This window comes from Rhinolophus ferrumequinum, chromosome 9 (genome assembly GCF_004115265.2).
Source record: "Rhinolophus ferrumequinum isolate MPI-CBG mRhiFer1 chromosome 9, mRhiFer1_v1.p, whole genome shotgun sequence".
NCBI classification, from domain to species: domain Eukaryota; kingdom Metazoa; phylum Chordata; class Mammalia; order Chiroptera; family Rhinolophidae; genus Rhinolophus; species Rhinolophus ferrumequinum.
Window position 1 is genome coordinate 75,031,244 of NC_046292.1, and position 25,245 is coordinate 75,056,488.

Consider the following 25,245-nt stretch of genomic DNA (forward strand, 5'->3'; position numbering starts at 1 on the left):
ACCACTCTTTCGTTGTCTGTAAAATGAAGACAATAATCGTACCGAATTCATAGGGATGTTGAAGTTTAAATTAGTAAATTTCATGTAATGTGCTTCAAACAACCCTGGCACATAAAAACAGTCAATAAATATTAGCCAGTAGCAGTAATAGTTACAGCAGCGGTGGTGGTAACAGTGGTCATCACTAAGGAAACCCAAAATACCATCCAGTGGCACCGGCAAAACTGCAAAAAGACTAATGTTACCTAGAACCAGAAAGAGTATGAGAAGCAGGCACTGTCTACACTGGCGATAGGACCAAGAACAAGTTCAGTCTTTCTGGAGGACAATCCGGCCTTTAGGTATCAGCATTTCACTATATGTGCCCTGTGAGAGAAATAAAGAGAAATCTAGCCTACAGAAATACACACGTGCACAAAAACGTATGTACACGGGTATTCAGTACAGCACAGTTTATAGTATCAACAGTTAAAATGAGAAATAACAATCAAATGTGAAGCGCTAACTACATTCTAGCATATTTGTATCATGGGTGGCAGTGCAGCTATTACCAAGAAGAATGAACATCTGGAATGGAAATACTTCTAATTCCTTGCTACATACAAACTGCAAGCCACAATTTGCACTCTTATATGGATATAAAAGGGCAAGGTCTTGCAAGCTGTTACCTCTAGGAAGGGAAGCAGAACTAGGAGGGAACAGACTAGGAGGTATTTTAAATTCTACTCCATTGATTTATATGTCCTTTGATTTCTTTAAATTATAAGCATGCACTAAAAATAAGTATTTTTCTTTAAGAAAAAGGCAATGAAGTCAGTGTTTCATAACAGTCATCACTGGACACCTGACTAAATGCAAGGGTCCATGATGTCCTTTAAACAGCCAGCAGGACTGCTACCTCTGCAGGTACGCTCCAGAGAAACTGTCACACCTAGAAGATACTAACAGTCCTTCAGCTTCTTTATTCTGACTCAGCTAATAATCTTCTGATTGGGAACACAAAGCAATACCTATTTCTGCAGCTGTCTACTTGGCAGGTATATTCGTCCAGATAAATGAATAAGTTTGCATTCTAGTTCATCAGTTTTCAGACCAACACAAAGTAGTCCCCCAGAGCAACAAATCTGAGCTCGTAATCATGCAAAGTTGGGGCCACTATCAACTCCTATTGAGATCTCTTCTCTAAGGTGCAAAAACAGCAGGAGACCTACCTGATCTAAAAAGGATAGCCAACCAACAGACCAGTTTAACATTATTCTTATATTACAGCAAAGGAAACGCAAGACTCAGAAGAGCTCAACACTTGGCAACTTGTTACTGTCAAATGTGACAATACATGCCTAGATCCACCTAAAAAATATTTATAAAACTCAGCTACGTAGACAGCATGGCTCTATTCCAGTTTCTTCGACTCCACAAGGCAGAAAGAAGGGAGGCCCGCACGCCAGTCTGCAGACCGGGTTTTGGAAAGGATGGCAGCAGCTGAGTCATTCAGAACTTCAGGGGTGGAGGACAGTTAAGGGCCACACCTTGGCCACCCTTGCTATATAGAGTAGCAAACTTTCAAAGTCCAGGACTTACAAAAGCTGATCTTCACCTTCTCAAGCAAAGCAGGAAGCAAGAAATGAGTACTGTTTTTGCCTTACTTTCCTAACCTCTATAATATAATCAGCCACAAACGGCAAACTTAAAACTGTCACTGTAACCATAAGTTGTTTTGGCTGAAGGTGGATGGAATGAGGGAGGAAATGCCCACCAATGGCCACAGGGACATTTTTAGAAGAGAACCGCCAAGACAAACGTGAGCTAAAATAAAGCTTTATAATCTTTCACATGCATTTTCAAGACACAGCCTTTTATCAAAGAACTATCAATCTATCCCAAACACTCCTTTCAACCTGGTTGTAATTAATTAGCATTTGTTAAGTGAAGATGGCTGTTAAATTGACAAGTTACTTGTAATGTAGATCCAGGTTTGGGCCAGTACAGAAGGGAAAATTTCTGCCAATCTGATTAGGGTTTCTTGTTTTGTTGTGTTTTTTTGTTCTCCATTCATCTTCATGAAAACAAATCAGGTAACACCTATTTTTTTGACTTTTTAAGTTGTTTATTTAATTACATATAAATTTAATAAAAGTTTGAAATAATCAAAACTTTTGATTCCATAATTTGTTATAATTTATATGATGGTTGTTCACACACCCATCCAAACCGTCAGTAGCTAGCGGAGAGCTTTTCACACAAAGAACTGTGCTACCCATTCAATGCCTTTATTGGTTTGTCTAATGAGGTGGGGGTAGGGGCAGGGCTTGTACCAACATTTATCAAGTGGCTGCCGCTCTGTGCCCAAGCTCCAGGCTGGATGCTTTCCATGGTCTTTCATTTCATTTACTCCGTACATTTTTAAACACCCAAATTACCAGACATGTAAGGAGAACAACCACTTCACTTGTACATCTGGCGGGCAATTGGATTATAGATATAAGATGTTTAATGGTGCTAGACAAGAGGACGATTAAAAGAGAAAGAATGAAAAGAAGGAAAATAACTGTCACACAAACATGTCAAAAGTCTCTGGAGAAAAGGGAGGGAAACAGTCTCCCTGTTCACCGGATGATGAAAAGCCCAATGGCGGCCAAGCGTTTGTTATCAGGTTCTGTGCTGTGGAGCGCAGGGTCTTCTCATCTCAAGGAGAGAGCCTGGCTCAGGAGGAGATGGGGGGTACTGCTGGTTTTGAATTGTCTTGATACACCAAAGACTATCTTTTGCAAGCTCTGCACCTATTAGAATTGTACTATATGAGCAACACCTTCTCTGATGGCACCATGTACAAAACACTGCAGCCCAGTGAAGGCCTCGGGCTTTCCCCTGTCTTTTCCTTGGTATCTTTTACCAAACAGTAGCTCTTAAACGTGGTGATTAAGAACGACCTGGGGATCCTGTTAAACCCCACATTGCTGGTGTCCCACGCCAGAGTTCATGACTCAGGAGATCTGGGGTATGACCTGAAAGTCTGCATTTCTATCAAGCTCCCAAGTGCTGTTGGTCCGGGCCAACACATATAAGAACCACTATTCTAAAAAAAAAGAAAACAGACCAGAATCCATCAAAGGGTATTTATTACATGGCAAGATCTTCATCAATTATGACACAAGCCACTCAAAAGCAGGTAATTTTGCCTGTGTTGACACTGCCGTTTCCCTGGCACCTACAACGGGGGCTGGTCTATACTAGGTGCCTCATACACATCTACTAAAGAAAATGAATCGGGATGCCCCATGGCAGAAACCGGCCAGCAAGGGGATGGATGAGCAAGGGAAAGTGGTTACAGAAGCACCAACAAAAAGGAAATGGCTGCTAGCAGCTGAACTGCCCTGAAAGGGAAGCTCAACTTAGTAACAGTGACAGCAAAGACATTTGGGAGTGTTTGGCACTGGCGGGTGCTGGAGCCAGCACTTTATATGCATTACGGCATTCAATTTTCACAGGTAAGGAAATAGGTTAGCGGGGAAGTGATGTGTCCAAATCATCCACTACTAAGCTGGGATCAACAGCCATGCTGAGAAGTTAGTCCTGAGCAGGTCTCCCTTATCGCCCAGCGGAGTAAATGATAAATGCAAAACTTCCTTGGCCTTCCCTGAACTGCAGACTTTGATCCTTTCTTCTCCAAGTTACAGAGAAGCTTCGAGTGGCCGATTCATAGAACGCATGATAAGAAAAGGGCTTCAGCTGGCTACACAGGGCAGCTATACCATCTATAAAGAATGGGAGCAGTGAATCACAGCTCTCAGGTTCCATGGAAGCGTTAGGCACGCCAAAGTTAAAGGTCTAGTTCAGTAGTTCTCAATGGGAGGAGCGTTGATTTTGCCCCCCGGGACACTACAGCAATGTCCAAGAGAAAATTTTGATCATAACTGGGAGAGGCTACTGGCACCTGGTGAGTGGAGGCCAGGCTTGTTGCTAAACTTCCCACAATGCACAGGGCAGCCCCCACCACAAAGAAGTATCTGGCCAAAATGTCAACGGTGCCAAAACCCTGCTCTGGTTTCAAACTTCCTAAAGCCTTCTCTGCCCCCACCTGGACCCCCCTCCCTCCCCCCCCCGTTTGGATGCCTCTGAAACTTCATCAATATTTTCTTATGGCACCCTGGTGCACTGTTGGTAGGATTGTAAATTGGTGCAGCCACTACGGAAAACAGTATGAAGTTCCCTCAAAAGAATTAAAAATAGAACTATCTTATGACCTACCAATCCCACTTTTGGGTATTTATCCGATGAAATCCAAAACACGAATTTCAAAAAGACACATGCACCCTTATGTTCACTGCAGCATTATTTACAATAGCCGAGATATGGAAGCAACCTAGATGAATGGATAAGGAAGATGTGGTATATCTATACAATGGAATACTACTCTGCCATAAAAAGAATGAGATCTTGCCATTTGCGACAACATGGATGGACCTAGAGGGTACTATGCTAAGTGAAATAAGTCAGAGAAAGACAAATATCATATGATTTCACTTATATGTGGAATCTACAAAACAAATGAACTAAAAAACAGAAATAAGCTTACACATACAGAAAACATTTTGCTGGTTGCCAGATGGGAGGTGGTTTGGGGACGGATGAAAAAGGTGAAGCAATTAAGATGTACAAATTGCCAGTTATAAAACAGTCTCAGGGATGTAGAGTACAGCATAGGGAATACAGTCATTAGGATTGTAATAACTATGTATGGTGTCAGATGGGTACTAGACTTACAGGGGCGGTCACTTCATGAGCTATATAAATGTCTAACACTATGCTGTACACCTGAAACTAATATCATATTGTATATCAACTGTGACAGAAAAGTTAAAAAAATAAATTTTTTTTAAAAAAAGAAAACATATTTACTTTGCAGTTAAAGAGTGAAGGCTATTCTGGATTATACTACGGTAAGTTATGTAAAATAAAAATGTGTTGCTAAAAAGAATAATTTTCTTATGGCACTCACTGTCTTTTGTCTTAAGCTCCTGAAGAACATGTTTCATCTCATCTCCCTTATCTCCTGATAAACTCCTTGAGGGCAAGAAGAGAATCGATGTTAGTCCCCTATGAAATCCCCAGAATACTGGGAACTGCATTCTGCACAAAGTGGGTGTTCAATCAGTGTCTGTCCAATAGTTTTCCCTGAAGTGGGTAAAATGGAGAGAATCTAGATTCAACCAACACTCAAGAGTTTTGATCACGGTGGGGGGCACACACTAGTTAGGAACACACAGTACATTTCCGATACACACTATCTCATTTAACCCTTCCAACCACTGAAGGAGACAGGAACACTATTTTAGCTAACTACAGCTCATGGATATAATTTGTAAAAGGTCACACATACTGGTAAGTGACAAAGCACGTTTCTGAAGGCAGATCTTCAAGTCCTACATTCCTTCCATACCCACCACCGCGTTTCAGGTCTCCCAGGCCGAAAACCTCGCCACCTAAAGACTAGTCCAAGAATGAGGGTGTCTGAGATGTAAACAAGGGAACAGCAACATGAAAGGGCAGGAGCTTGACTACTAGTGCGATTGTCCCAAGTGTCACTGCTCAATACAGCAGCAAAACTAGTCAACTCAAAACGAGTCAATTCAACACTAGTTACATATTTAAAAATCAATTATAAAGATACTTAGAATTTCCATGGCTCTTTCCTCCAGAATAGGACCCCAAGACTCTCAGTTTTAAATTTTAATAAGCTAAAAATTCAAGATTTTTTTTTTTAATCAGCAAAATCAGGACATAATCGTCGCAAGAGCCACCTTAGTTCAAGACAGTGACGTGGGCTTTCTTTATGCACAGCACTCTCCAGCTGCCTCGTTGCTTTGAGAGGCTGCAAACCGTGGGCTTTCTCAGAGCAGCTACGAGAAGCCCAGATCTGGTAAAGCATGTGATAAATAACATCTGATGGCTTGTCTCTGGGAGCCCTGACAGTATTGATCCGCCAAATCAACCTGATGAATTTGTCTCGTTTTCATATTATAGAGAGAGAAGTGAAAATGACGAAAGGATTTGGTGGTCCCACATTGATTTTTTTTTTTAAAGCGAGGGGAGACCAGTTTTTGGCTTGTGATTGTTCATCAAGACGCCCACCAAAGCCACACATTTCCAGGGCTCAGCCCTAGCCTCTTAGAAAGCCGGATGGCCTCTAGTTTCATCCACAATCAATTCATACCAAACTAACCATTTCTGCCACACAGCACACACCCTGACAGAGGACAAACTCAACTTCATCCATTCTTTTAGCCCCAGATGTTAAACATCTTGGGCGTCAAAGGGTTTCTATTTCTTTTCTCCCTTAGCCTTCCCTCACTTCCATCCTGCCTTTTCACACTGTCACTATAGCTGTCCTGCTTCCAGACTTATTGAATCTATAGCACCCATACTCTAAATAGTATGCCCTAGTTCTCTTCCCTGGGAAATTTCTAGTTTTTTGTCCACCTGGTAACCCGGTCCAGACAGGCCCAGGCCCGACAGAATGAAAAGCCTTCCTATGACTGGGCAAAGCACAGCCTTCCAGAGCAGCGCATCCGGCATCACCGCCCTGGTTCCCAGCCAATACCTGGCACTTGAACCTCCGGAGCTAAGCTTCTCAACCTTTTGGAAAATGCTTCTTGTTTTACCTCCTTTGGGTTTTGGGTAACTCATCTTTGGATGGTTTGCCTTGGCAATGACCTGGAAATCAAGAAGTTGGTACCACAAGGGTAGGCATAGGGTACTAACACACCTGGCCCGGGTACGTGGTTCTATAGGGCTGCTCTCTCCAACTGAAGAAGCAGTTGAGATGAACAAAATGTGCACGGATTCTGCAGGTGGTTCCTGCATCACCTGGTCATTCCAGCTTCAGGAAACCTCTGCTCGTTTTCAACCACGTATAACAGTGTCTCCCAAATACTCCAGAAAATCAGAAGACTGCGTGCTTCTCTACTGAAGGTAGAGGTGGAACTTGGAAATGGGAATCTGGAACCAGTGCTACAGGAAATTCTTATTATCAGGTACGCCTGGAAAAACATTGGACTGTTTTATTTCTTTTGGGTTCCTACAGGTCTCTTGGGTTCCTACTACGTAATTAGTATCAGAGAACACAGAGGATAAAAACCAGGAATAATAAGCTGACACCTTGGTGCCTGGCTCCTTGGGTTCAATTTCGTTGCTCCACTCATCAGGGGAGCCCTGAGCCAGCGCCTTAACCCTTCCCCGTCTGTTTCCTCCTGTGCAGAACGAGATGATCATAGTACCCACTTCATAGGTTATGTGGATAATGTGCTAATGCGCGTGAAGCACTTACTTTAGTGCCATCCATACACGCAGGCACTTGATAAACACTAGCTATTCTTATCCAAGAGACCAGATACTGCTGAGTGGCAGCCTATACGCCAATTCTGGCCTAGAGACCTACTTTGTTTGGCTTATACATTTTCCTTTTTAATAGAGCCAACATTTGAAAACTGGAAGATTTCTGGCACTTTTAAGGTTGAAGATCTGGCAACAAATGGGGCCTGCCTTCCCCTCTGGTAGCCATGGCCTGGGACAGGGTCTCATGTTTCCCTTTTGATATGACATTCTTCTCTGTACCAGCACAACCCCTACACCACTTATCCACCCTACCCCCACTCTCCATTAATTCACTGCCTGGCCCTGGTAGGAACACAGTCTCTATCTAGACCAATTTTACCAACATAGCCCGTGGTAGGTCCTGGGACTCCCCCATGCTGACTCCAGTCCAACCAGTCTCTTAGGCAAACCTGCCCTCTGCCTCCCTACCTTTGCCTTATGATGTTTCCCCAGCCACGAACAACCTCCTCCATCTTCCCTCTCCACCTAGCTCAGTGGTTCCAATTGAGAGTGGGCATTAAACGATCTGGGACACGTAAAAAAAAAAATTACCCATGTGTGGACTCCACCCCCAGAGATTCTGATTAAACTGAGGGAGGCCCAAGTACTGGTATTTTCTGAAAGCGCTCAGGTGATTCAAATGTGTACCCTAATGTGGTCTAAGACTGACGATGACCAACGAGCCATGGCCTCCCCATTGTCACGGCTCAGTTGGCATTTTCTGCTGACATCATACAACTGACGACTAGATGCGTCTTGCTTTCCTCCCGACTCCTGTTTAGTTCTGCTTTCGAATTGACTTGTGTTAAAAGCCTGTCTCCCCAAAGAGACTGCAAATGCAAGAGTGGGCAGATCACAACACCATACCTCTTTGCATTCCTAACGGGACGACGGGGACACCAAGTACACTGTAGACGTCTAGTGAAAACACCTCTTCTCTAACATTTGAGACTCTACAATGCAGAAGGCATTGCAGGAACGAAGGGATGGAAAAACAAAAAACAGGTTGATTTCTCGCAGCTTGCAGATTTGGACGGCTAAGTCAAGAATGCCAAAGATGAAGACCACGTAGCGCTACAGGAAAGCAGTAACGGGAGGGGTGGGTGGGATCCAAGCCCCTGGGGAATCAGGGAAGACTCTGTGTTTCCTCGATGGGCCAGTGGTTGGCAGCAAGAGCAAGGTAGAGTGGGAGTAGCAAGAACCCAGCAAATGAATGGAAATGAAAGGAAAACCTCAGCTACCTAAGGAAGAATGGGAAACAAAATGGGAAAGTCATGAAAAGGCTGTAATTAATTTGACAAGTCATGGAAGCAGCCAGTGAGGGATGCAATTCTGGCATCCTTCTAAAAGTTAGGCAGAGGGAGAGGCGAGGGGTAAGAACAGACATAATAGAAAAAACGAGGGGTGAGAGGGAAGATGGGAATGGGAAAGGAAGGTCCAGAAGCAGGTCCCCGACTCTGGGAGACAGCCCCTCCCCGGCCCCTGACTAGGGCTGCCCAGGCTGCCAGGGCCCAGACACCTCACGCACCCAGATTTCTGCCATTCAGTCGTAAGCCAGTTTACTGCACAGACGTGAAATCACATTAACAGTGCAACTGTATTAACACATTTAATCATAGAAATAAAGATATTAGTCACAACACTGTTACTACCAAAAGTACTCTTATAATAAGTTTATTCTTCCGTTCTTTCTCCCAAGTCAATGGACAGCTTATGAAGAGATACAAAGATCCGAAAGAGTACTTTAGGAGAGAAGCAGCCCATGGTTCACGCCTCCCCATCACCACCAATTTTAGAAAGGTGTTTTGGGTTTCAATGAACACTAGGGCTAGCAGAGAAAGCAAACAACAAAGGACAGCCCTGCTCCATAGACGTCCGTGGACGGGAAGGGGAGTTCCTAAGCACATGACAAATATGAACTCATCGAATCTTCCTAAGCCCATGGAGGTAGGTACAATTATTTCCCCATTCTACTGGTGAGGAAATTAAGACACAGAGGGTAAGTGATTCGCCCAAAGACACACAGCTAGTAAGCAGAAAGAGCCAGGCACTCAGGTTCTAGGCTCCCTCATCTTCCTCTTAATACTCAGCTGCGTGCTGTTCACTTCGCCTTTCAGGTGGAGGGTGTGGTTGAGCCTGCTCCTCTCCTATGGGCTGCCAGACCCAGAAAGGGTCACGAAATCTGGTGTCGGGCCACAGGGTATATTTCCGGAGCCTCAAGGCATCAGAAATGTGAAGGGCATAGCAGAGGTGGAATCTAGAGGCTCTGAGTTCACTTCCTATAACTCACAGTGTCCAGAGCCACCACATTCAGGATCCTGAAAACAGCAGGGAGAAGCCTCTCTCAGCAGTCCACCAAGAGCATGCTGCAGGAGCCAAAAGGATCTCCAGGGTGGCCAGGCATGAACAACTGGCTGGGAGGAACAAGGGCATTTTGCCCCTCCACTTCCTGAAAGATGGACGCGATCCACCACCAAAAGATCTTCCTGGGGAAACCAGCTTCACTGGTAACTACAGCTCTCATCAGCTGCTTGCTCCTCACTGCTCAGTGGCTGTCAGACCAAACCTGCACGTGGCACCTTTCTGGTTTGTGGGTTATAGACCAGCCATATGTCTCTACCCCTAGTGAGTCAGTGAACTACAGCCACCTTGGATTGTGTTTCACTTTTAGGCTTCAGGGCTTGAAGTGATTCTATTTTTAAGCTTCTCAGTTCCACAAGTAAAAAAAAGACATTTTAAGGAAATTAGTTCTGGCTTTTGGGGGATGGGACTGCCTCTTGAAAGAGTTAACTGATCAGCCACTTTGTTAAACCAGAAACTTTCCTGGATGAAGAGCACCTAGTGTAATGTTGGTGGGCAAGGGCCCAGGGCCCTCTGAACCCCGTAAGTCACTCAGGACGTGGATGGCCCAGGACAAAACCTCCAATTCCAGAGCCACACTGTGCATTGCGTCTCTGCTGAAGAGTGTCAAAAATCCTTTTAGGTTCTATTCTCCGTGAAGTGTATGTTTCCCTTTTTGAGCACCAGACATGTCATTTCCACAGAAAACAATCAAATTTGCAAATAACAAAACTTTAAAAAATACTATCATGTTTTTATTATGTCAGTCATTCCTTCCATTTGAAAAAAATTCCCTTTCATTTAACATCTAAAGTAGTTTTGCTTTTTTTGTATTTTTGAGAATGAATTACTAGAAAACCAACTCTTCCAAGGATACTGTATGTGTACATTTTTTTAAAATGTGACTACTCCCGACAGCAATCTAAAATGTATTCTACACATCCCAATTGAGAGACATAGTTAAGGGAGACACAGTTAACTTTCTGGTGGTGAATGAGACTGCTTCTAAGAATTCAAGTCTCCAGTTTCAGTTCTAGCTTTGCCACTAGCTAGCTTGTGACCTTGGGCAAGTAACTTAACTGCACTGGTTCTTGATTTCCTCTAATGCAAAGTGAAGGGGATTGGGTCACACATAATTCTGTTGCTTTACAGCTCTCAAATGTTGATTCGAAGACTGTCAGAAATATTGACGATTGCCTATGCTAACCCAAAGCATTGTTCTTGGGGACTGTCAAGTTACAAGAATGTTGCTGGACACTACAAATGGCCCCAGAGAGATGAGGAACAGTAACAGAAAGCAGACTAAAGTCAATTGTATTTATTCTTTTTATCTGCTCCCTATTCCTTCAGCTGTCAATTCTCACTGCTATCAACCTCCCACTGACATAAACTGCTGCCTTAGTTTACAAAGCAAAGCAGTGGTCTGCTTCCATCAGGTTCTCCAGCAAAGCAAAGTGCGTGGGCTTTGTGATACAATCTGGCAACCAGTGGGCTTTCTCTCTTCTCCTTCAAAGTCATATTGTACACAATTGTGGCCACCCTGGTCATAAGACTGACCCCCAGTTAAGGTTGGGGCGGGGGCGACTGAGAATGTATTCCTGTAACTTATACTTTCTTTGAGATCTAAAGGCACACGGTTTTGGGGGGAGAGTATCTTGAAGCAAAAGTGGGAACAGAAAATAAACCAATTTATTTGTACCTGAGGCAAAAGCTATGTGCATTATCCCTGTACATTAACCCCCACCTCCTCCCTCCAAGTTTCCTGTTCCCATCTTAACTGTTGCTCTTTTGCACCTTCTGCTGTATATCTTTTTTTGTGTAAGATACATTTTCCAAGTCACTCATTGAAGCCAAAGAGAGGATCAGAGTAGGAGGAAGGAGATACCATTAGTGGTTTCCTATATTTACTGCTTTCCCAGTTATCTTCCCTTCTTAGTCCCATGAAAAAATGATTAGTAGAAAATGCTTCTTAGCAATTGTAAATACAGTCCCTGAAACACTATTTTTAAGCTGCTAACAAGCATGAAAATATGCATTAAACCACATGCTTGGTACCTCCAAGAATTCAGGGAAGTTCCTCGCTTTAAAAAACAAAGTGAAACAATCTGATAAGAATTAAAATCTACTTTTTACCTTGCACTATTTGGGGTGGTTTCATGGGACTCTATGAGGGACTTGACTCGATGAGCATAGACAATTGATTTCCCCTCATTCTAATTTAAGAAGTTCGTAGAAAGTAGGTGGTTAAAAAGGAATGGGAATTGGTTAGCCTGGGAAAGTAGATGTAAACTGGACATACGTATGAATGGAACACATGTAAATCACCTTAAATTAGACCAACAGCCAGAAAATTAACTGAATATTTGAAGCTTTGCCAAATGGGCCCAAGTCCTTTGGAAAGGGGTTAAAGGTATCTTTGGGGATGGCAATGAAGACCGAAGAGTTAAAAGAAAACTACTGCATTGTACCTCTGGGAAAGGAGAATAAAAGCAACTTTTCCCCAAAGTCTTTCAATCTCCAGGTGCTGTTAGTCATGTCTAAGCTTAGAGTATTATTTTCTGTTTTCAAGTTAGCTTTACACAGCACATTAATCTCACAATCTACTCTTCCAAGTATTACACAAGGTGACGATTTATAGAAAAACAAAACAAAAAAAATCTTTTCCTGTTCACAAGCTTGGGTTCCTTAGCTCACAGTGCCACTTTTAAGGGTGCTTTGTTTCAGAGGATGATTAGAGTGGCGCCCTTGGTACTACTGATTATGGCACTGAACTATTTGTACTGCCCCGAGTCTGGGCAGTGCATTATATTAAAACTTCCATTTTGGGGTATGCAGTGACTAAATATTCTCTCCTAGCTTAAACTTGGCGTCAACTATATATCTCAGCAGAAGCAAGATTATTGAGTACAGAACCACAGGAACTTGGCATATTTCTTCTTTTATAGTTGTACAGGAAAAAAAAGAGACCCAGCTATAGCACCTATGGTTCCTCCATTCTTGCAGGGAAATTTCAAGCATTATGAGTTCTTTTCCAAATACAATCAGTGGGTTGCTATGACTGGATAAAATGAAATCAGATGTAATAGTCTATTGTCTTTTGCATTAACAGAGCCCAAATTTTCTAGAAGTAGAATGAAATAATTTCAGCTTCTTTTTAGAATAGGCAGAACATGAAGAAGCCCTTTCTGTTCCAGAAAATAGCACTTCTGACTGGTTTCTCTAGAATGCTTCCATTTCCAACAGTTCACCATCTAAAACTGAGTTTATCTAGTCCATGTCTGACTTGGTGACAATTGAGAGTTCAGTTCTACAAAAGCCACTGAGCATAGATGTACCTAAAAGTTGGCAAGCCCATGAGTCATGGGTGGAGTGAACTCAGGCAAAAAAGTGAGGATGAGTTGCTTTAAATTTGTCACAACACAAGGCACAAGCTCATGCTCGGTCATTCAGCGGTTCAGCAATCACACCATCTCCATATAGGCCTGTCACACTGATATGTCCCTATTTTACCCAGTGCTAGGATAGCCATGTTTTATAGATTTAGAAACCTAAATCAATTAGGTATAATTAATTACATTTCACTTTAGAAAACTTTTAAACATTTTGCTCATATATGTAAATAAAGGGGCAGCTGTGCATGTGGTCTTATACCATTTCTCTAAATTATAAAAAATAACATCTCTGCATACTCATTCTACTGGGTGTCTCCTATTTGCTAGGTGCTGTGTTTTACATGCATTATCATACTGAACTCTTAAAAAGAACCTTCAAGTCGGTGCTGTTACTGTCCTTATGTAAACAGGAGAAGAAACTGTTTTGAGACATTATTTGCCTAAGATCCTATCACACAACTTGTAAAGGAGAGGCAATCAGCTAGTACCTAAGCTAGTACTCATACCTATTTTTGTCTCATTAAAAAAAGGTGAACAATTTGCTCCTGGTTAAGTTCTTAGATGTTCTTGAGACAGAACGTAAGAGTTAGAACTAGGTGAGTCTGCAACTCTGACCACCTGAACACAAGTTCTCAACTACTTCTTGGACACAAAGTATTTAAATGGTCTCTCTGTTCAGCCAATCACTTAGCAATCCCCCGGTTTGTGGTTACTGTTTAGGGAAAGAATATCAATAAATTTCAAGACTTAAATAGAAGTCTAATATAATTTTGATAAGAAAAAACTCAAACTTTATATTCAGGGCTCATGAGTTTGGAATTATATTCTCATGGCAAGGAGGGCAAGGTTCTGAAATAACTTGGACGGTGGTGAGGGTGATTTTTTATACTTTAAATACAATGAACTACATAAGTTTGGCTAGACAGTTTGGGAGACCTGGCCCAACAAGCAAACTAAGATTACTAAAAAAAAAAAAAAAAAAAAAAAAGCAATCTGGTGGTCTCATAAATTCCCATTATCAAAACTACCCTCCTATAAATCTGAATCCAATCCAACCCAAGAAGTATGTCAATAGCTGGTTGTTTCAGTTTAGGTTTATGATATAGTAACAACTGTGTAGGGGATAAATATGCTTAAAATATGTCCAAGCATGTTTAGGTCAAGTCAGTAGTAATATTTAATGCTAATAAAGCATGGAATATTCCTGTGACCAAGAATCTAGCACACCGGATACTGCATGTATAAGCAGGTACAGTACTGTTTCCCACCCCGCTGGCAGACCCTAGTCACTTAAAAAAAAAAAAAACCACACAAAACGATCACCTTCTTTGAGACTGTATCACACATCCCCAAGCAAGTATCTCTGGGGCTGTACAGCAGTTAAGATCCAACCCCGGGGAGAAATTGGGAAGAGTAAGGAAATAAATATTTTCATTATTCCCAAACCCATCTCATTTCCCAAAGTATACATAGGTACTGACCTTCTTAAAGACCCCTGCAAAATTTTGATCCTCCAAAAAATAAACCCATTTGGAGCTGAGACAAGGTGAGGTCAACGATTGGTATTATCAACCAACCATTTACCTAAAGGAGTCTGGATCGTTTCTAGCCTCGTGGGGGCCAAGCCTGACCACGAGAGTGAAGACAGGAGGCATGGAGGAAGGGAATGAAGGAGAGAAAGGGGGGGGGGGTGCTCCGGGCCACACTTCTTTCTAGTATCAACAAAAAGAGAAGCCGCATACTGACCTAAATCATCTCTCAAAGGCGCTTTATAAATTACAGGGACAAAGGGAGGGGGTGGCGGGTGGCCTGGGAATCCTACGGACACCAAACCCTCTGACCCGCCCCCTCCCCCTCTAGCACAAGGAAAGGAAGACAGAAAATAGAGCTCAACTCGGCCATTGGCGAGAAGCCCCCTCTGGTTTTCAATCGCCCATCCACAGCCCCCACCCCCTAGAAATAAAATACACGTAAACACCAAACCCATTCCCTGCGGCGGACACTCGCACCCCGAGGTTCCTAGAACCGGAGGCCGGGGCATTTACTTAGTTAGATTTTTCTTGCTTACTCATTTCCCTCAAGCACCCAACCCCCCGTTCCCACTCCAAAACCCCGCTCAACCGCCTACCCCCTCGGCTCCAGCCCCCAACAGAATCCGGTGCCCCCGCGGCGGCCCCCGCGCGGTACGGGTCACTAACCTGCTGCTGTAAGGGCATTTCCGAAACCAGCCTGGCTCCGGGGGAGGTGGGGGGGGGCTGCTGGAGAGGGGCCGGGAGGGCCGAGCAGACCGGCGGCGCCGGGCGAGGGCGGGCGCCCGCAGGGGGGTAGAGAGGAGAGGGAGGGTGGCCGTGCCGGGGGCGGGTGCGAGGGCGCCGGGACGGTCCCAGGCCAGGGAGCCGGCGAGCAGAAGGAAGTGGGTGCCCCCTCTCCCCCTCCAGCGCCCCCTCCCGCCGCCGCCTCCTCCCCAGTCACAGGCGCGTCCTCCGCGCACGTGTGCGAAACGTCACCGGCGGGTCCCGGGGAGAGGGACAGACCCGGGCGGCGGGACGGGAACACGGCCGCACCCGCCCTCCGTCGCCGGGGGGCGGGGAGGGGGATAGGGCGGAGAAGGAAGGGGTAAGGGGAGAGGCGGGTCAAGGGCAGTACCGGGGCCGGGCGAGGAAGGCCCGGGCACTCGGGCCACGCGGGCGCCGCCGCTGCCACCGCCAGGATGCGCCCAGGCCCGGGCGCCAGCCGGCTAGCCCCTCACCCCCAGACAGCCCACGCCCACCTGGCTACCAGCTCCACCACCTCCCAACACACCCCGCTCTGCTGCCCCTAGCCCCTTTGTTGCTGGGAGTTACAGATCCAAAATGTGACAAGCACTGTGTTGCACAGCTCCTGCGCTCCGAGCACGCTTTAGGGACCCCTGGCCACCGACCGGCCTCCAAGGCCGATGGGGTATGATCAGCCCAACAGTACCCCGCTTTCCACCCCCCAGAGTCCCCCACTCCCCAGTTCACTACTCCCTCCCCCACCCCCTTCTCCATCCGGGGCGTGACCCCATCCTACGCCGGAGAAAGAGGAAGCTTCGAGTTGGAGGGGAGGGGAGAATGGGGGTAGGGAAAAGTGCAGGAAAAGAAGGGGGGGCGCGAAAAGTTTCAGAGTGTTTGATGTGGTTCGCGCCAAGGCGATCCCCACTACCCCGCGCGCCTTGTGGAGCCCCCCAACCCCACGGGAGCTGAGGGGAGCGCACAAGTCTAACAATAAACCCTCGTTGGAGGGGCAGCTCCGAGGCCCACGGCACTCGGCCCGCGCTCTCCCGGGGAAGCGCGCCCACCAACCCGCAAGGTGCGAGCCCACCCTCCTCCTGGGCTGGGGACACTGGGAACCGGAGGGCATTACCGGAGGGCCGCCGCCGCTGCCGCCGCGTCCCAGCGCTGGTGGCTGCTGCAGCAGCCCGGCTCTGCTGGAGGGTCCGTGCGGCGTGGTGTAGAGAAGGCTGCCGGCGGTCTGCTCCGCGCCGGGGACACTGGGGAGAAGGGGGCCGGCGGCGACGGCGCCGCTATGGAGGGAGGAGGAACAGGAGGTGGTGGAAGTGTTCGAGGTGAGGATCTGGATGTACGCGCCCGGGGCGGCGGCGGCGGCAGCGGCAGCGGCGGGGAGGCCGGGGCTGGCTAGCAGTGCCCTTTTGTCCATGGAGGCTGCAGCGGCGGCGGCGACTGTCGCCCCCTCCCCACCCCCGGCGGTCACCAGGTACTGCTCCAGGGCGGGCTGGATCCCCTTTCTCATCTCTCGGTCCTGCTCTTTTTATTGCTATGGTATATTAATGTATTGTTTTCAATTTCTTTATTATTTGCAGTCGGAGTTTCCAAGTCTCTCCTTCTCACCTCCCCGCCCGGCGCTTCCGAGCCCCTTCTCTCTCTTTTCTTTTTATTTTTCGGCACCGCACGGGCCCCGGGGGCCAAAAATAATCGGGGCTCTGGAGAGAGGAGGGTCCGGGCCGCACGGATATCGGGCCCCAAGGGGGGTTGGAGGCGTCGGGGGCGGCCGATGCAACGGATTGCGAGGCGGCGGCAGCAGCCCGGGTGCTGCGGCCGGCAGCTGAAAAATGGCTCCAGGAAGCTGCTGCTGACAATGAATGAAGGGATACGGTTTACGCGCCAAGGTCCTCCCGCGAAACTCAGATTTCCCGCCGGCTTTTCAAACCATATTTGCATATCCCCGCCCCTCAACCCGCCGAGGACTGTTTCCACAGCCCATTGGGCCTCTGTCGCCTTACTTCAGTCCCAATCGTAGAGCAGGACCGGGACTTGATGGCTTCCATTGGCTGCTATGCATCATGGTTACCTGGGCGACCGGGGTGCTATTTGCATAGACCGCCTTGATTGGGAAAGGGAGTTTTAGGAGGTGGGGCAAAGCCTTTCCTCTTCCCACGGAAGACCACGCCCGCTACAAGCTCCGCCTAAGTCCCCGCCCACCAGCCGGGCGGGCGCTGCTGACCTGGGCAGGGATTCCGCGCCCCGCAGACTCAGTGTCGATCCAATACAGAGCGCAAGTTTCGCTTTTGGAAATTGTCAAGGTGACCAAGGGGACATCTTTCGGAACTCCCTTTCCTTTGACCAGTTAGTGTAATAAGTGAACGACAACCGGACATTCTCCCAAATCTGTGCCAAAGGCAAGTTGGACCATGCGGAGGATGCCTGGCAGGTGGAAACCGAGCCCTTTAAATCATGGGTTTCTCCCTTCCTGAAATCCAACCAATGCCGCGGCGAGAGCTGATCCGGAGGCCGTGGCTGATAGACAGAAGCATGTGGGCAGACAGTTTCGTGGGGGCAGAAGGTTGGACTGACGTGATAGCGGGCACCATTTAGTTAACATTCCAGATCATTCCTGGTAGCTTCATTATTAGCCTGGATTGGGTTTAAATAAAAATTAACTCTGAATGTTTTGTCGAGTACAGTCTCACCACAATATTGGTCTGACTCTAGCAAACACCCCACACTGGCCCAGAAGCACCCAGGTCAGTTAATCAGGGCTAACCCAGGACTGATCTGCGGGTTTCTAATCCGCCAAGCAGTAATCCGAAGAAGTACACCCTTCCCACGATGACGTCTTGCTCCCAACCAACCCTGCTGCGTGTACTGGCACCGGCACCTGACAATCTCGGTTTCCTAGCAAGTAACCTGACTAAAAGCAAACACGACGGCCCAAACCTATCCCAAAATATTTTAAAAGAGTTTTTTTACTAACCTAGAAATTGTCATCAGAAAAATATTATATTAACTGTTAAATTGACGTCTGTATGGGTGTAAAGTATTCATAGTTCTTAAAATTGAAGATCGCTCCTGTGAGACTGAGCAGGAAAAGGGACCCCTTCAGGAATGTGGGGAAAGGTGTCCGACACAGGTCATTATACGCAGTTCCAATCACTGAGGATTGCACAAAATAGCTGCTGAGCTGGTGCTCACTGGGTGATGAGGATCGCATTTCTTCAAGCCCTTTCCTAAGACTTTAATATTATCATCATCATTATTAATGGTAATTTCCAAAAACTCATATGCTCAGTCTTATGAAAGGCCTGAAAAGATGTGTCAGTTCAGGCTCAGGCTCCTTAATATTCCAGTCCTGTTACTTTGTCTGAGACAGAATGAGCTAAACGTACTGTTAAATCTTGCACCAGGCAGAATATTTGGGTCTTGCATTCAAGCTAGTTGAGGATCCATGGCCTAGTACCCAAACGTTTATTGACCCAAATATTTACCATAGAACTGACACTAACTTTAGGGCAGATTAGGTGGTACATCAGTTCCTGGTTGGGCTAGAGGCTATGTATTAGCAACTTCCTTGCTATTGTTCCATTAATGTTGCTTTGCACTGTGGGTCACTATAGAGAAAACTAGTACTGTAATTAGATAGTACCACCTGCAGAACGTCACTCGTATCATGCATTTGGTGGTGGTGAGGGTTGAGGGTGCGTGGTGCTGCAACATACAGCCATTATAGACCTGCATCTTCAGATAAGAGACAAACTTAGGACTTGGAATTGTGTACATGAGCCCCACTGGAGTTTCCACAAGTGATTGCAGTAAGAAGGCTATGACACAGCCACAGGGAAGCAAGTGTTCATAATCCAGATCCACACCTGTGATTCTGGTTTAGAAAACTTTGAAATATTTACCATTCTACCTTGGCCAAGTTATATTTTTAATGTAGGGTATTTGGCCGAGAAACATGTTTTGACCTTGTATGTCGCAGGATGAGGAGGTGGAGGGAAGGGTTCAAAGAGAGAAGAGGAAGACAAGATGCTAAAGTTTGAGGTAGGCTATTAATTTGTGGAGAGGTGGCATACTTTAGTAGAAAGATAATGGGCTTTTTAGCCAGAGTAATCTGGGTTTAAATTCTGGCTGTGCCACTTACTAGCTATATAATAATCTTTAAAAGCCTGTTTCCTCATATGTTAAATAGCACCCCATATTGAAAGGTTATGATAAAAAGAGGCAATAATAAATGCAAAGTGCCAGGCATGTAGCAGGTGCTCAGTAAGTAGCAGCTTTTAATGATTCTACTTATTCGTGTGGTTGTGCTTTGCATCTCTTTGTAGTCCTATCTGACTCCCAGCCTCTAATCTTCCTACTGCTCCTAGATATCCACTTGCTGTGGCAGTTTAGCTTTGTCCAAGAGTAAGGAAACAGTTGTGTCCTAGTTAGTAGAGATTATAGAATCCTGACTCCAGTTCAGGGTAATATAAAGTCAGCTGTGCTACTTATCTTACTCTAACCTGCTCATCTATTAGTGTCCAGCTTTTGGCTGGTTCCTAAGTCTGAGCCCTTCTGACCTTCCCTTAAAGGTTAGACTGTTCTAGCACTAGAGCCAGACTGTTCTTGCCAACTACCACCTCACCCCCCTTTCCCTTGCTCTGACAGTGGCCCAAAGCAGCTAGTTGTCCCAGAATTGGCCTGTGTAGTTGGTTGAACAGTGCCCCGCTAAATACATCTAAGTCTTAATCTCCAGAACCTGTGATTGTGACCTTATTTAGAAAGAGGGTCTTTGCACATGTAACTAAGTTAAGAATCTAGAAATAAAATCATTCTGGATTATCTAAATCCAACAACAAATGTCCTTATAAGAGACAACCAGAGGAGAGACACAGAGAGGGAAAGAAGGCCATGTGAAGATGGAGGCCGAGGTTGTAATGTGTAGCCACAAGTAAAGGGATGCTGTCGGCCACCAGATGCTGGAAGAGGCAAGGAACAGCATCTTCCCTAGAGCCTCTGGAAGGAGCTGAGCCCTGCCACCTTGGTTTTGGACTTCTGCCCTCTAGACTTGCGATAGAATAAATTTCTGTTGTTTTCAGTTACCCAGTTTGTGGTAATGTATGATGGCAGCCATAGGAAACTAATACAGTCTGTTAGCCTGACTACCGGAACCCTCCAACCTCTTAGCTGCTATTCACCTTATTGTGTATTGCTGCCAAGACACCATTCCTTACTGGACACCAATGGTACTAATTTCCAGCGTGGGCTATAGCCCCTGTTGAAGATTTTTTAAAGTATGGCTTACTGACTACCCGGCACTGACTCACCTGAAGAGCTTGTAGAAATGCAGATTCCTGAGCTCTTCTCCAACCTAATGAATCAGAATCCTTTGAGGCAGGACCCACGAATCTCATTTAACAAGTCCCTGCAGGTAATATTTTTGAGCACTAGAGCACTAGAGTCAGCTGTCTGACTTTGGACTGCTTCCCATTATTTCTCATTGCCATAGCAAGAATGGCCACTCGTATTCCTAAAGGCCTTGATGGGTGTTTCTAATCTTCCTGCCTCTTCTCATCCTGCCAGTTAATGTAAACTCTGAATTCCTATTCACACATAACACACACACACACACACATACACACACACTATATATATATAAAGTGTAATGTTACAATCTTCCCTAAAAGTCTTCATTTTCAATTTTGAAATACAATTTTGCCGACATCCAAAAGATTTATATAAATAACTCCCAAGAAACAATACTATTCAACAGCTGCGTGGGAATTCAATATTAAATCTTCAGATGGAAAAATTGTAGGTATAGAAGATTAAAGAAACTGCTCACAAGCCCAGAATGCCCTTGTAACATCTAAAGTTTAAATTGTGCTTCTAATTTAGTTCAGCCAAATCTGGTTGCCACATTGAATTTAGAGTATATAGTTTTAAATTTTAGGGTCTGGAGAAGACTAGTTTACGATTTTAAGGCTTTTATATTGCAGTTCAGTTAGTTACCCACATAGAAATAACATTCTCTATTTTATCTCCTGGTTAGGAAGAAAGAGGAGCATGTCCGTAAGCCATTACCACATCAAACACTAGTAACAAAATTTCTAGGTGCTTATCCGAGAAAATTGACCATTGTAGTTATTATAGATAGTGGTTTACTTACCAGGGTAGAGTTTCTTGTTTTCAGTTCTTTGACCAGGAAGGCACTATTTGGGTAGAGCTTCTGTGTTTTAAAATAAAAATGGGATGAACTTCCGGCATAGAAGCTCTCAATGACACATCTACTGAATCTGAATCTCTGGTTGGAGCCCAGGAACATGCATGATAAGCCAGATAATTGTGACGCAGGTAGTCCAAAGAGCACACTTTGAGAAACACTGGCATACAGGCTTCCATGATCTTGCAATCTCTGTCCTGAAAATTGCCTTCTTAGACAACTACGGCATAGAAAATTCCCTTGTATGTAGTATCTAGCCACTAATGTTACCATTGTTAGACTATTTATTTAGACTTTTGATGATGGCAATTTACCTCTTTTACTAAAGCTCTTCCTGCTCAGTTAACAAGTAACGTGATTCAGACAAAATACACTGGATGGAAAAGAAAGGTGCTATCTCAAAGGTGTATGTTTCCTTGCCTTTTTGAAACATCTTTATTGTAATGAAAAATACAGATTCAGAAAACCAAACAAGACAAATGTATGGATTTAGTACCCACAGGCCCATTTGTCATGCACTGTCAACAACGTTCCCTATTTAAAACCCCTAAGAAAAGAGATGCAACCCGACCACCAACTATGAAAAGGCAGCTTGCGTTTTTCTGCTTCCTCCCGTTCCAGATCTCATTCTAATGATCACCCAAGTGCATTGAGCGTCTTGCTTCTACTTCTCTTCTTCAGCTTGCATTTTCAAGTTATTTCGGAGAAACTGGAAAGAAAATAGCTCATAGCTTTCCTTTCCCTTAACACTTGTGGAAATGTTTGCCTACAGGACTTTGTTTCGATGACAATCCAATGTGGTGGGTTCAAAACTAATGTTTAAAAGGAATGTAAAGGTAAATCTGAGGATAGCGGTGAGGCGGCCATAGTTCCTCGCTCTCACCTGCTCTTGGAGGGCAAAATCTCTCTCAGTTTCAACTGCCCTTCCCACATCAGCCTACTTGCATCCCAGTGAAGATCCATTGGCTCTTTGGGGCTTCTCCTGTTCTTTGGTCCAACAGGCACCACTCAGTTCTTTCCTCCTTCCTCAAATACAGGCGCTGATACCACACAGACGCCGTGGCACCTGGTGGTTTGTCCCCACTCATTCGTATTTTGGAATTTGTGGGGCTACTTGTCACGAAGTTTTGTTGGACATATTGCCTATGGATTTTTGGTTTTCCTATTTAGATGTCCTTCCTCTTTTCCCATGCGGGTAAGGAGAGATGCAAGAACAATCCTTTTTCCCTTCCACCTTGGTTTCCTTGACAGCACTCCCTCTTGTTTCCCCATTCTGCCCCCTAACTTTCTGGATCTCCTTGATGGCACCATTTTCTTCTTTATTCTCTTAAAAATTTCATCGCAGTCTTTTTTATTTTTATTATAGTAAAATATACATAGCATAATATTTATCATTTGAACTGTTTGTAAGTGTACAATTCAGTGGCACTAAATATACCCACAAAGTTGTGTAACCATCGCCACTATCTATACCCAAAACTTTTTTTTCTTTGAAGAGGGCGCAGCTCACAGTGGCCAATGCAGGGGTCAAACTGGCAACCTTGGTGTTACTAGCACCACACTCTAACCAACTGAGCTAACCGGCCACCCCTACCAAAAACTTTTTTCTTATCCCCTACAGAAACTCCCCACCCATTAAACAATAAATCCCCACCACGCCTCACTTCCTTTAGATGCTGGGAATCACTATTTTACTGTCTGTCTCTAAATTTGACTACTCTAGGTACCTCATATAAGTGGGATTGTACAATATTTATCCTCTGGCTTATTTCACTTAGCATAAGGTTTTCAAAGTCCGTCCATGTTGTAAGATACATGAAAATTTCATTTCTTTTGTGGCTCAATATCATTCCATTGTATGTGTATGCTACATTTTGTTTATCCATTCATCTGTTGAGGAATGTTTAGATTGCTTTCACCTTTCGGCTTTGGTGAATAATGTTGTCATGACCTTAGTATACAAATATCTGTTCAAGTCCCTGCATTCAATTCTTTGGGATACATACCTAGCACTGGAATTTCTGGGTCATATGGTAATTCCATATTTAACTTTTTGAGGAACTCCCTGGACAATCTTGACCTTAGCTACAACTTCAACTGCAGTCAGTGTAGTATTGTCAAATAGAACTTTCTACAATAATGAAAATGCTTGATGAGTCTGCCCTATCAAATAGAGTAGCTAGCCATTAGCCACATGTTGCTAATGCTCACATGAACTGTAGCTAGTGTGACCAACGAATTCTTACGTTCTATTTAATTGTTACTTATTTTTTACAAGACGGTATTATTAACTACAGTCACCATACTGTACATTACGTGTCCATGACTTACTTATTTATAACTGAAAGTTGGCACCTTTTGACCCGCTTCACACATTTAATTAATTTAAATTCAAATTTAATTAGCCACAAGTGGGCTAGAGAATCAGACAGCATATATCTATGGGCTGTGACTTCTTCTAATTCTGTATATCCAACCTGGCCATTTTTCCTGAGTTTCAAATCTATACTTTCACTATGTTTTCACTAGCATTTCCTTAATTCACGTGGTCTTTATTTTATGAACTGGTGCTGCAGACTCCGAATTTATTTCCTAATGTGAAGTTGGTATCAAACTCCAGTGACCTCTACTGCCAAAATTATCTTTTCTATTTTATCATAAACACTTTAATTGGACTAGACTATCAACATGGGCAATGAGATCTAAGTGAACTTTCTAAAATGTGAATCTAACAAACTGTCTTTCTGAGACTCCCCATTACCTGTAGAGTTAAGACTGAATTCCTTATCTTAGCCTACAGGTTCTCAAGTTATCTTCCTTGTCTCATTTCACATCATTTTCCAACAGACAACAAGCACTCCAGTCATCACGAACAACCTGAAGTTCCACAAATCCTCTCTTCCGCTTTCATGTCTGATGTAGTTGTCACTCTGCTTGAAGACACCTATCACTTCCTGTCAAAATTAGAACTATTATTCATCCTTTAAGACTCAGCTCAGGGAACACCTCCTCTGTGAAGCATCCTCAGACCACCCCTTCCCAATATTATTCATTTGTCCAATAAATGTTTATTGAGCACTTACTTTATGCCAGACCTCGATTTAGAAACTGTGGCTATAAATGAGAAACAGACTTAAAGGTGTCCTTATCAAACTTGAAGATAGAGACTAGCAAACAGGGAATTATAATAATAGTATAACGATATGTTACAATAATCATTGTAATACAATAGATGCTGCAGTGTGAGGCAATATTAAAACAATGCAGAAGGCCACCTAACCCAGGCTTGGGGCAGAGTTTAGGGAAGGCTTCCTGGAGTCGGAAATAGGTAGAAGAATGAGTAGGAATTATTTAGGTGGTATAGAAAGGGAGCAGAGAACATGAATGTGTGGTTTGTTGAAGGAAATTAAAATCGTTCAGCAGGGGATTGTGATGAATCTTATAAATAATCATCAAGACATTTGGAATTCATCCTTAAGGCAATGAAAACTCATTGAGACGGAGGTGTGACATGATAAGATTTGCTTTTTGAAGCACTCCTCTGGCTGTAGTGTGAGGAATGGATTGGAGGGGCAGGGACTCTGGCAAAAATCTAGGTCAGGGATGAGCGAATTGTGGCCCCTGGGCCAAATCTGATCCACCGTCTGTTTTTGTACAGCCTGCAATCTAAGCATGATTT

General features: G+C 44.6%; 1 protein-coding gene and 1 non-coding gene across 4 annotated transcripts in view; both read right to left on the reverse strand.

Moving 5' to 3' along the window:
* The window catches only part of E2F3 (E2F transcription factor 3), a 74,181-nt gene extending 56,956 nt beyond the window's left edge, over window positions 1-17,225 (reverse strand). Inside the window, exon 1 of one of the 3 annotated variants that reach the window (XM_033115054.1) lies at window positions 16,491-17,225. In XM_033115054.1, the coding sequence (XP_032970945.1) occupies window positions 16,491-16,877 (387 nt within the window). In that variant the 5' untranslated portion in view covers window positions 16,878-17,225. Of the gene's footprint in view, window positions 1-15,304; window positions 15,669-16,490 lie in introns of those variants that run through there. The other 2 variants (XM_033115055.1, XM_033115056.1) reach the window with 2 other exon arrangements.
* A 5,853-nt stretch (window positions 17,226-23,078) lies between these two features.
* TRNAT-AGU (transfer RNA threonine (anticodon AGU)) lies at window positions 23,079-23,152 on the reverse strand. The gene has a single exon. It is a non-coding gene; the product is annotated as a tRNA-Thr (tRNA).
* Window positions 23,153-25,245: the final 2,093 nt, after the last annotated feature.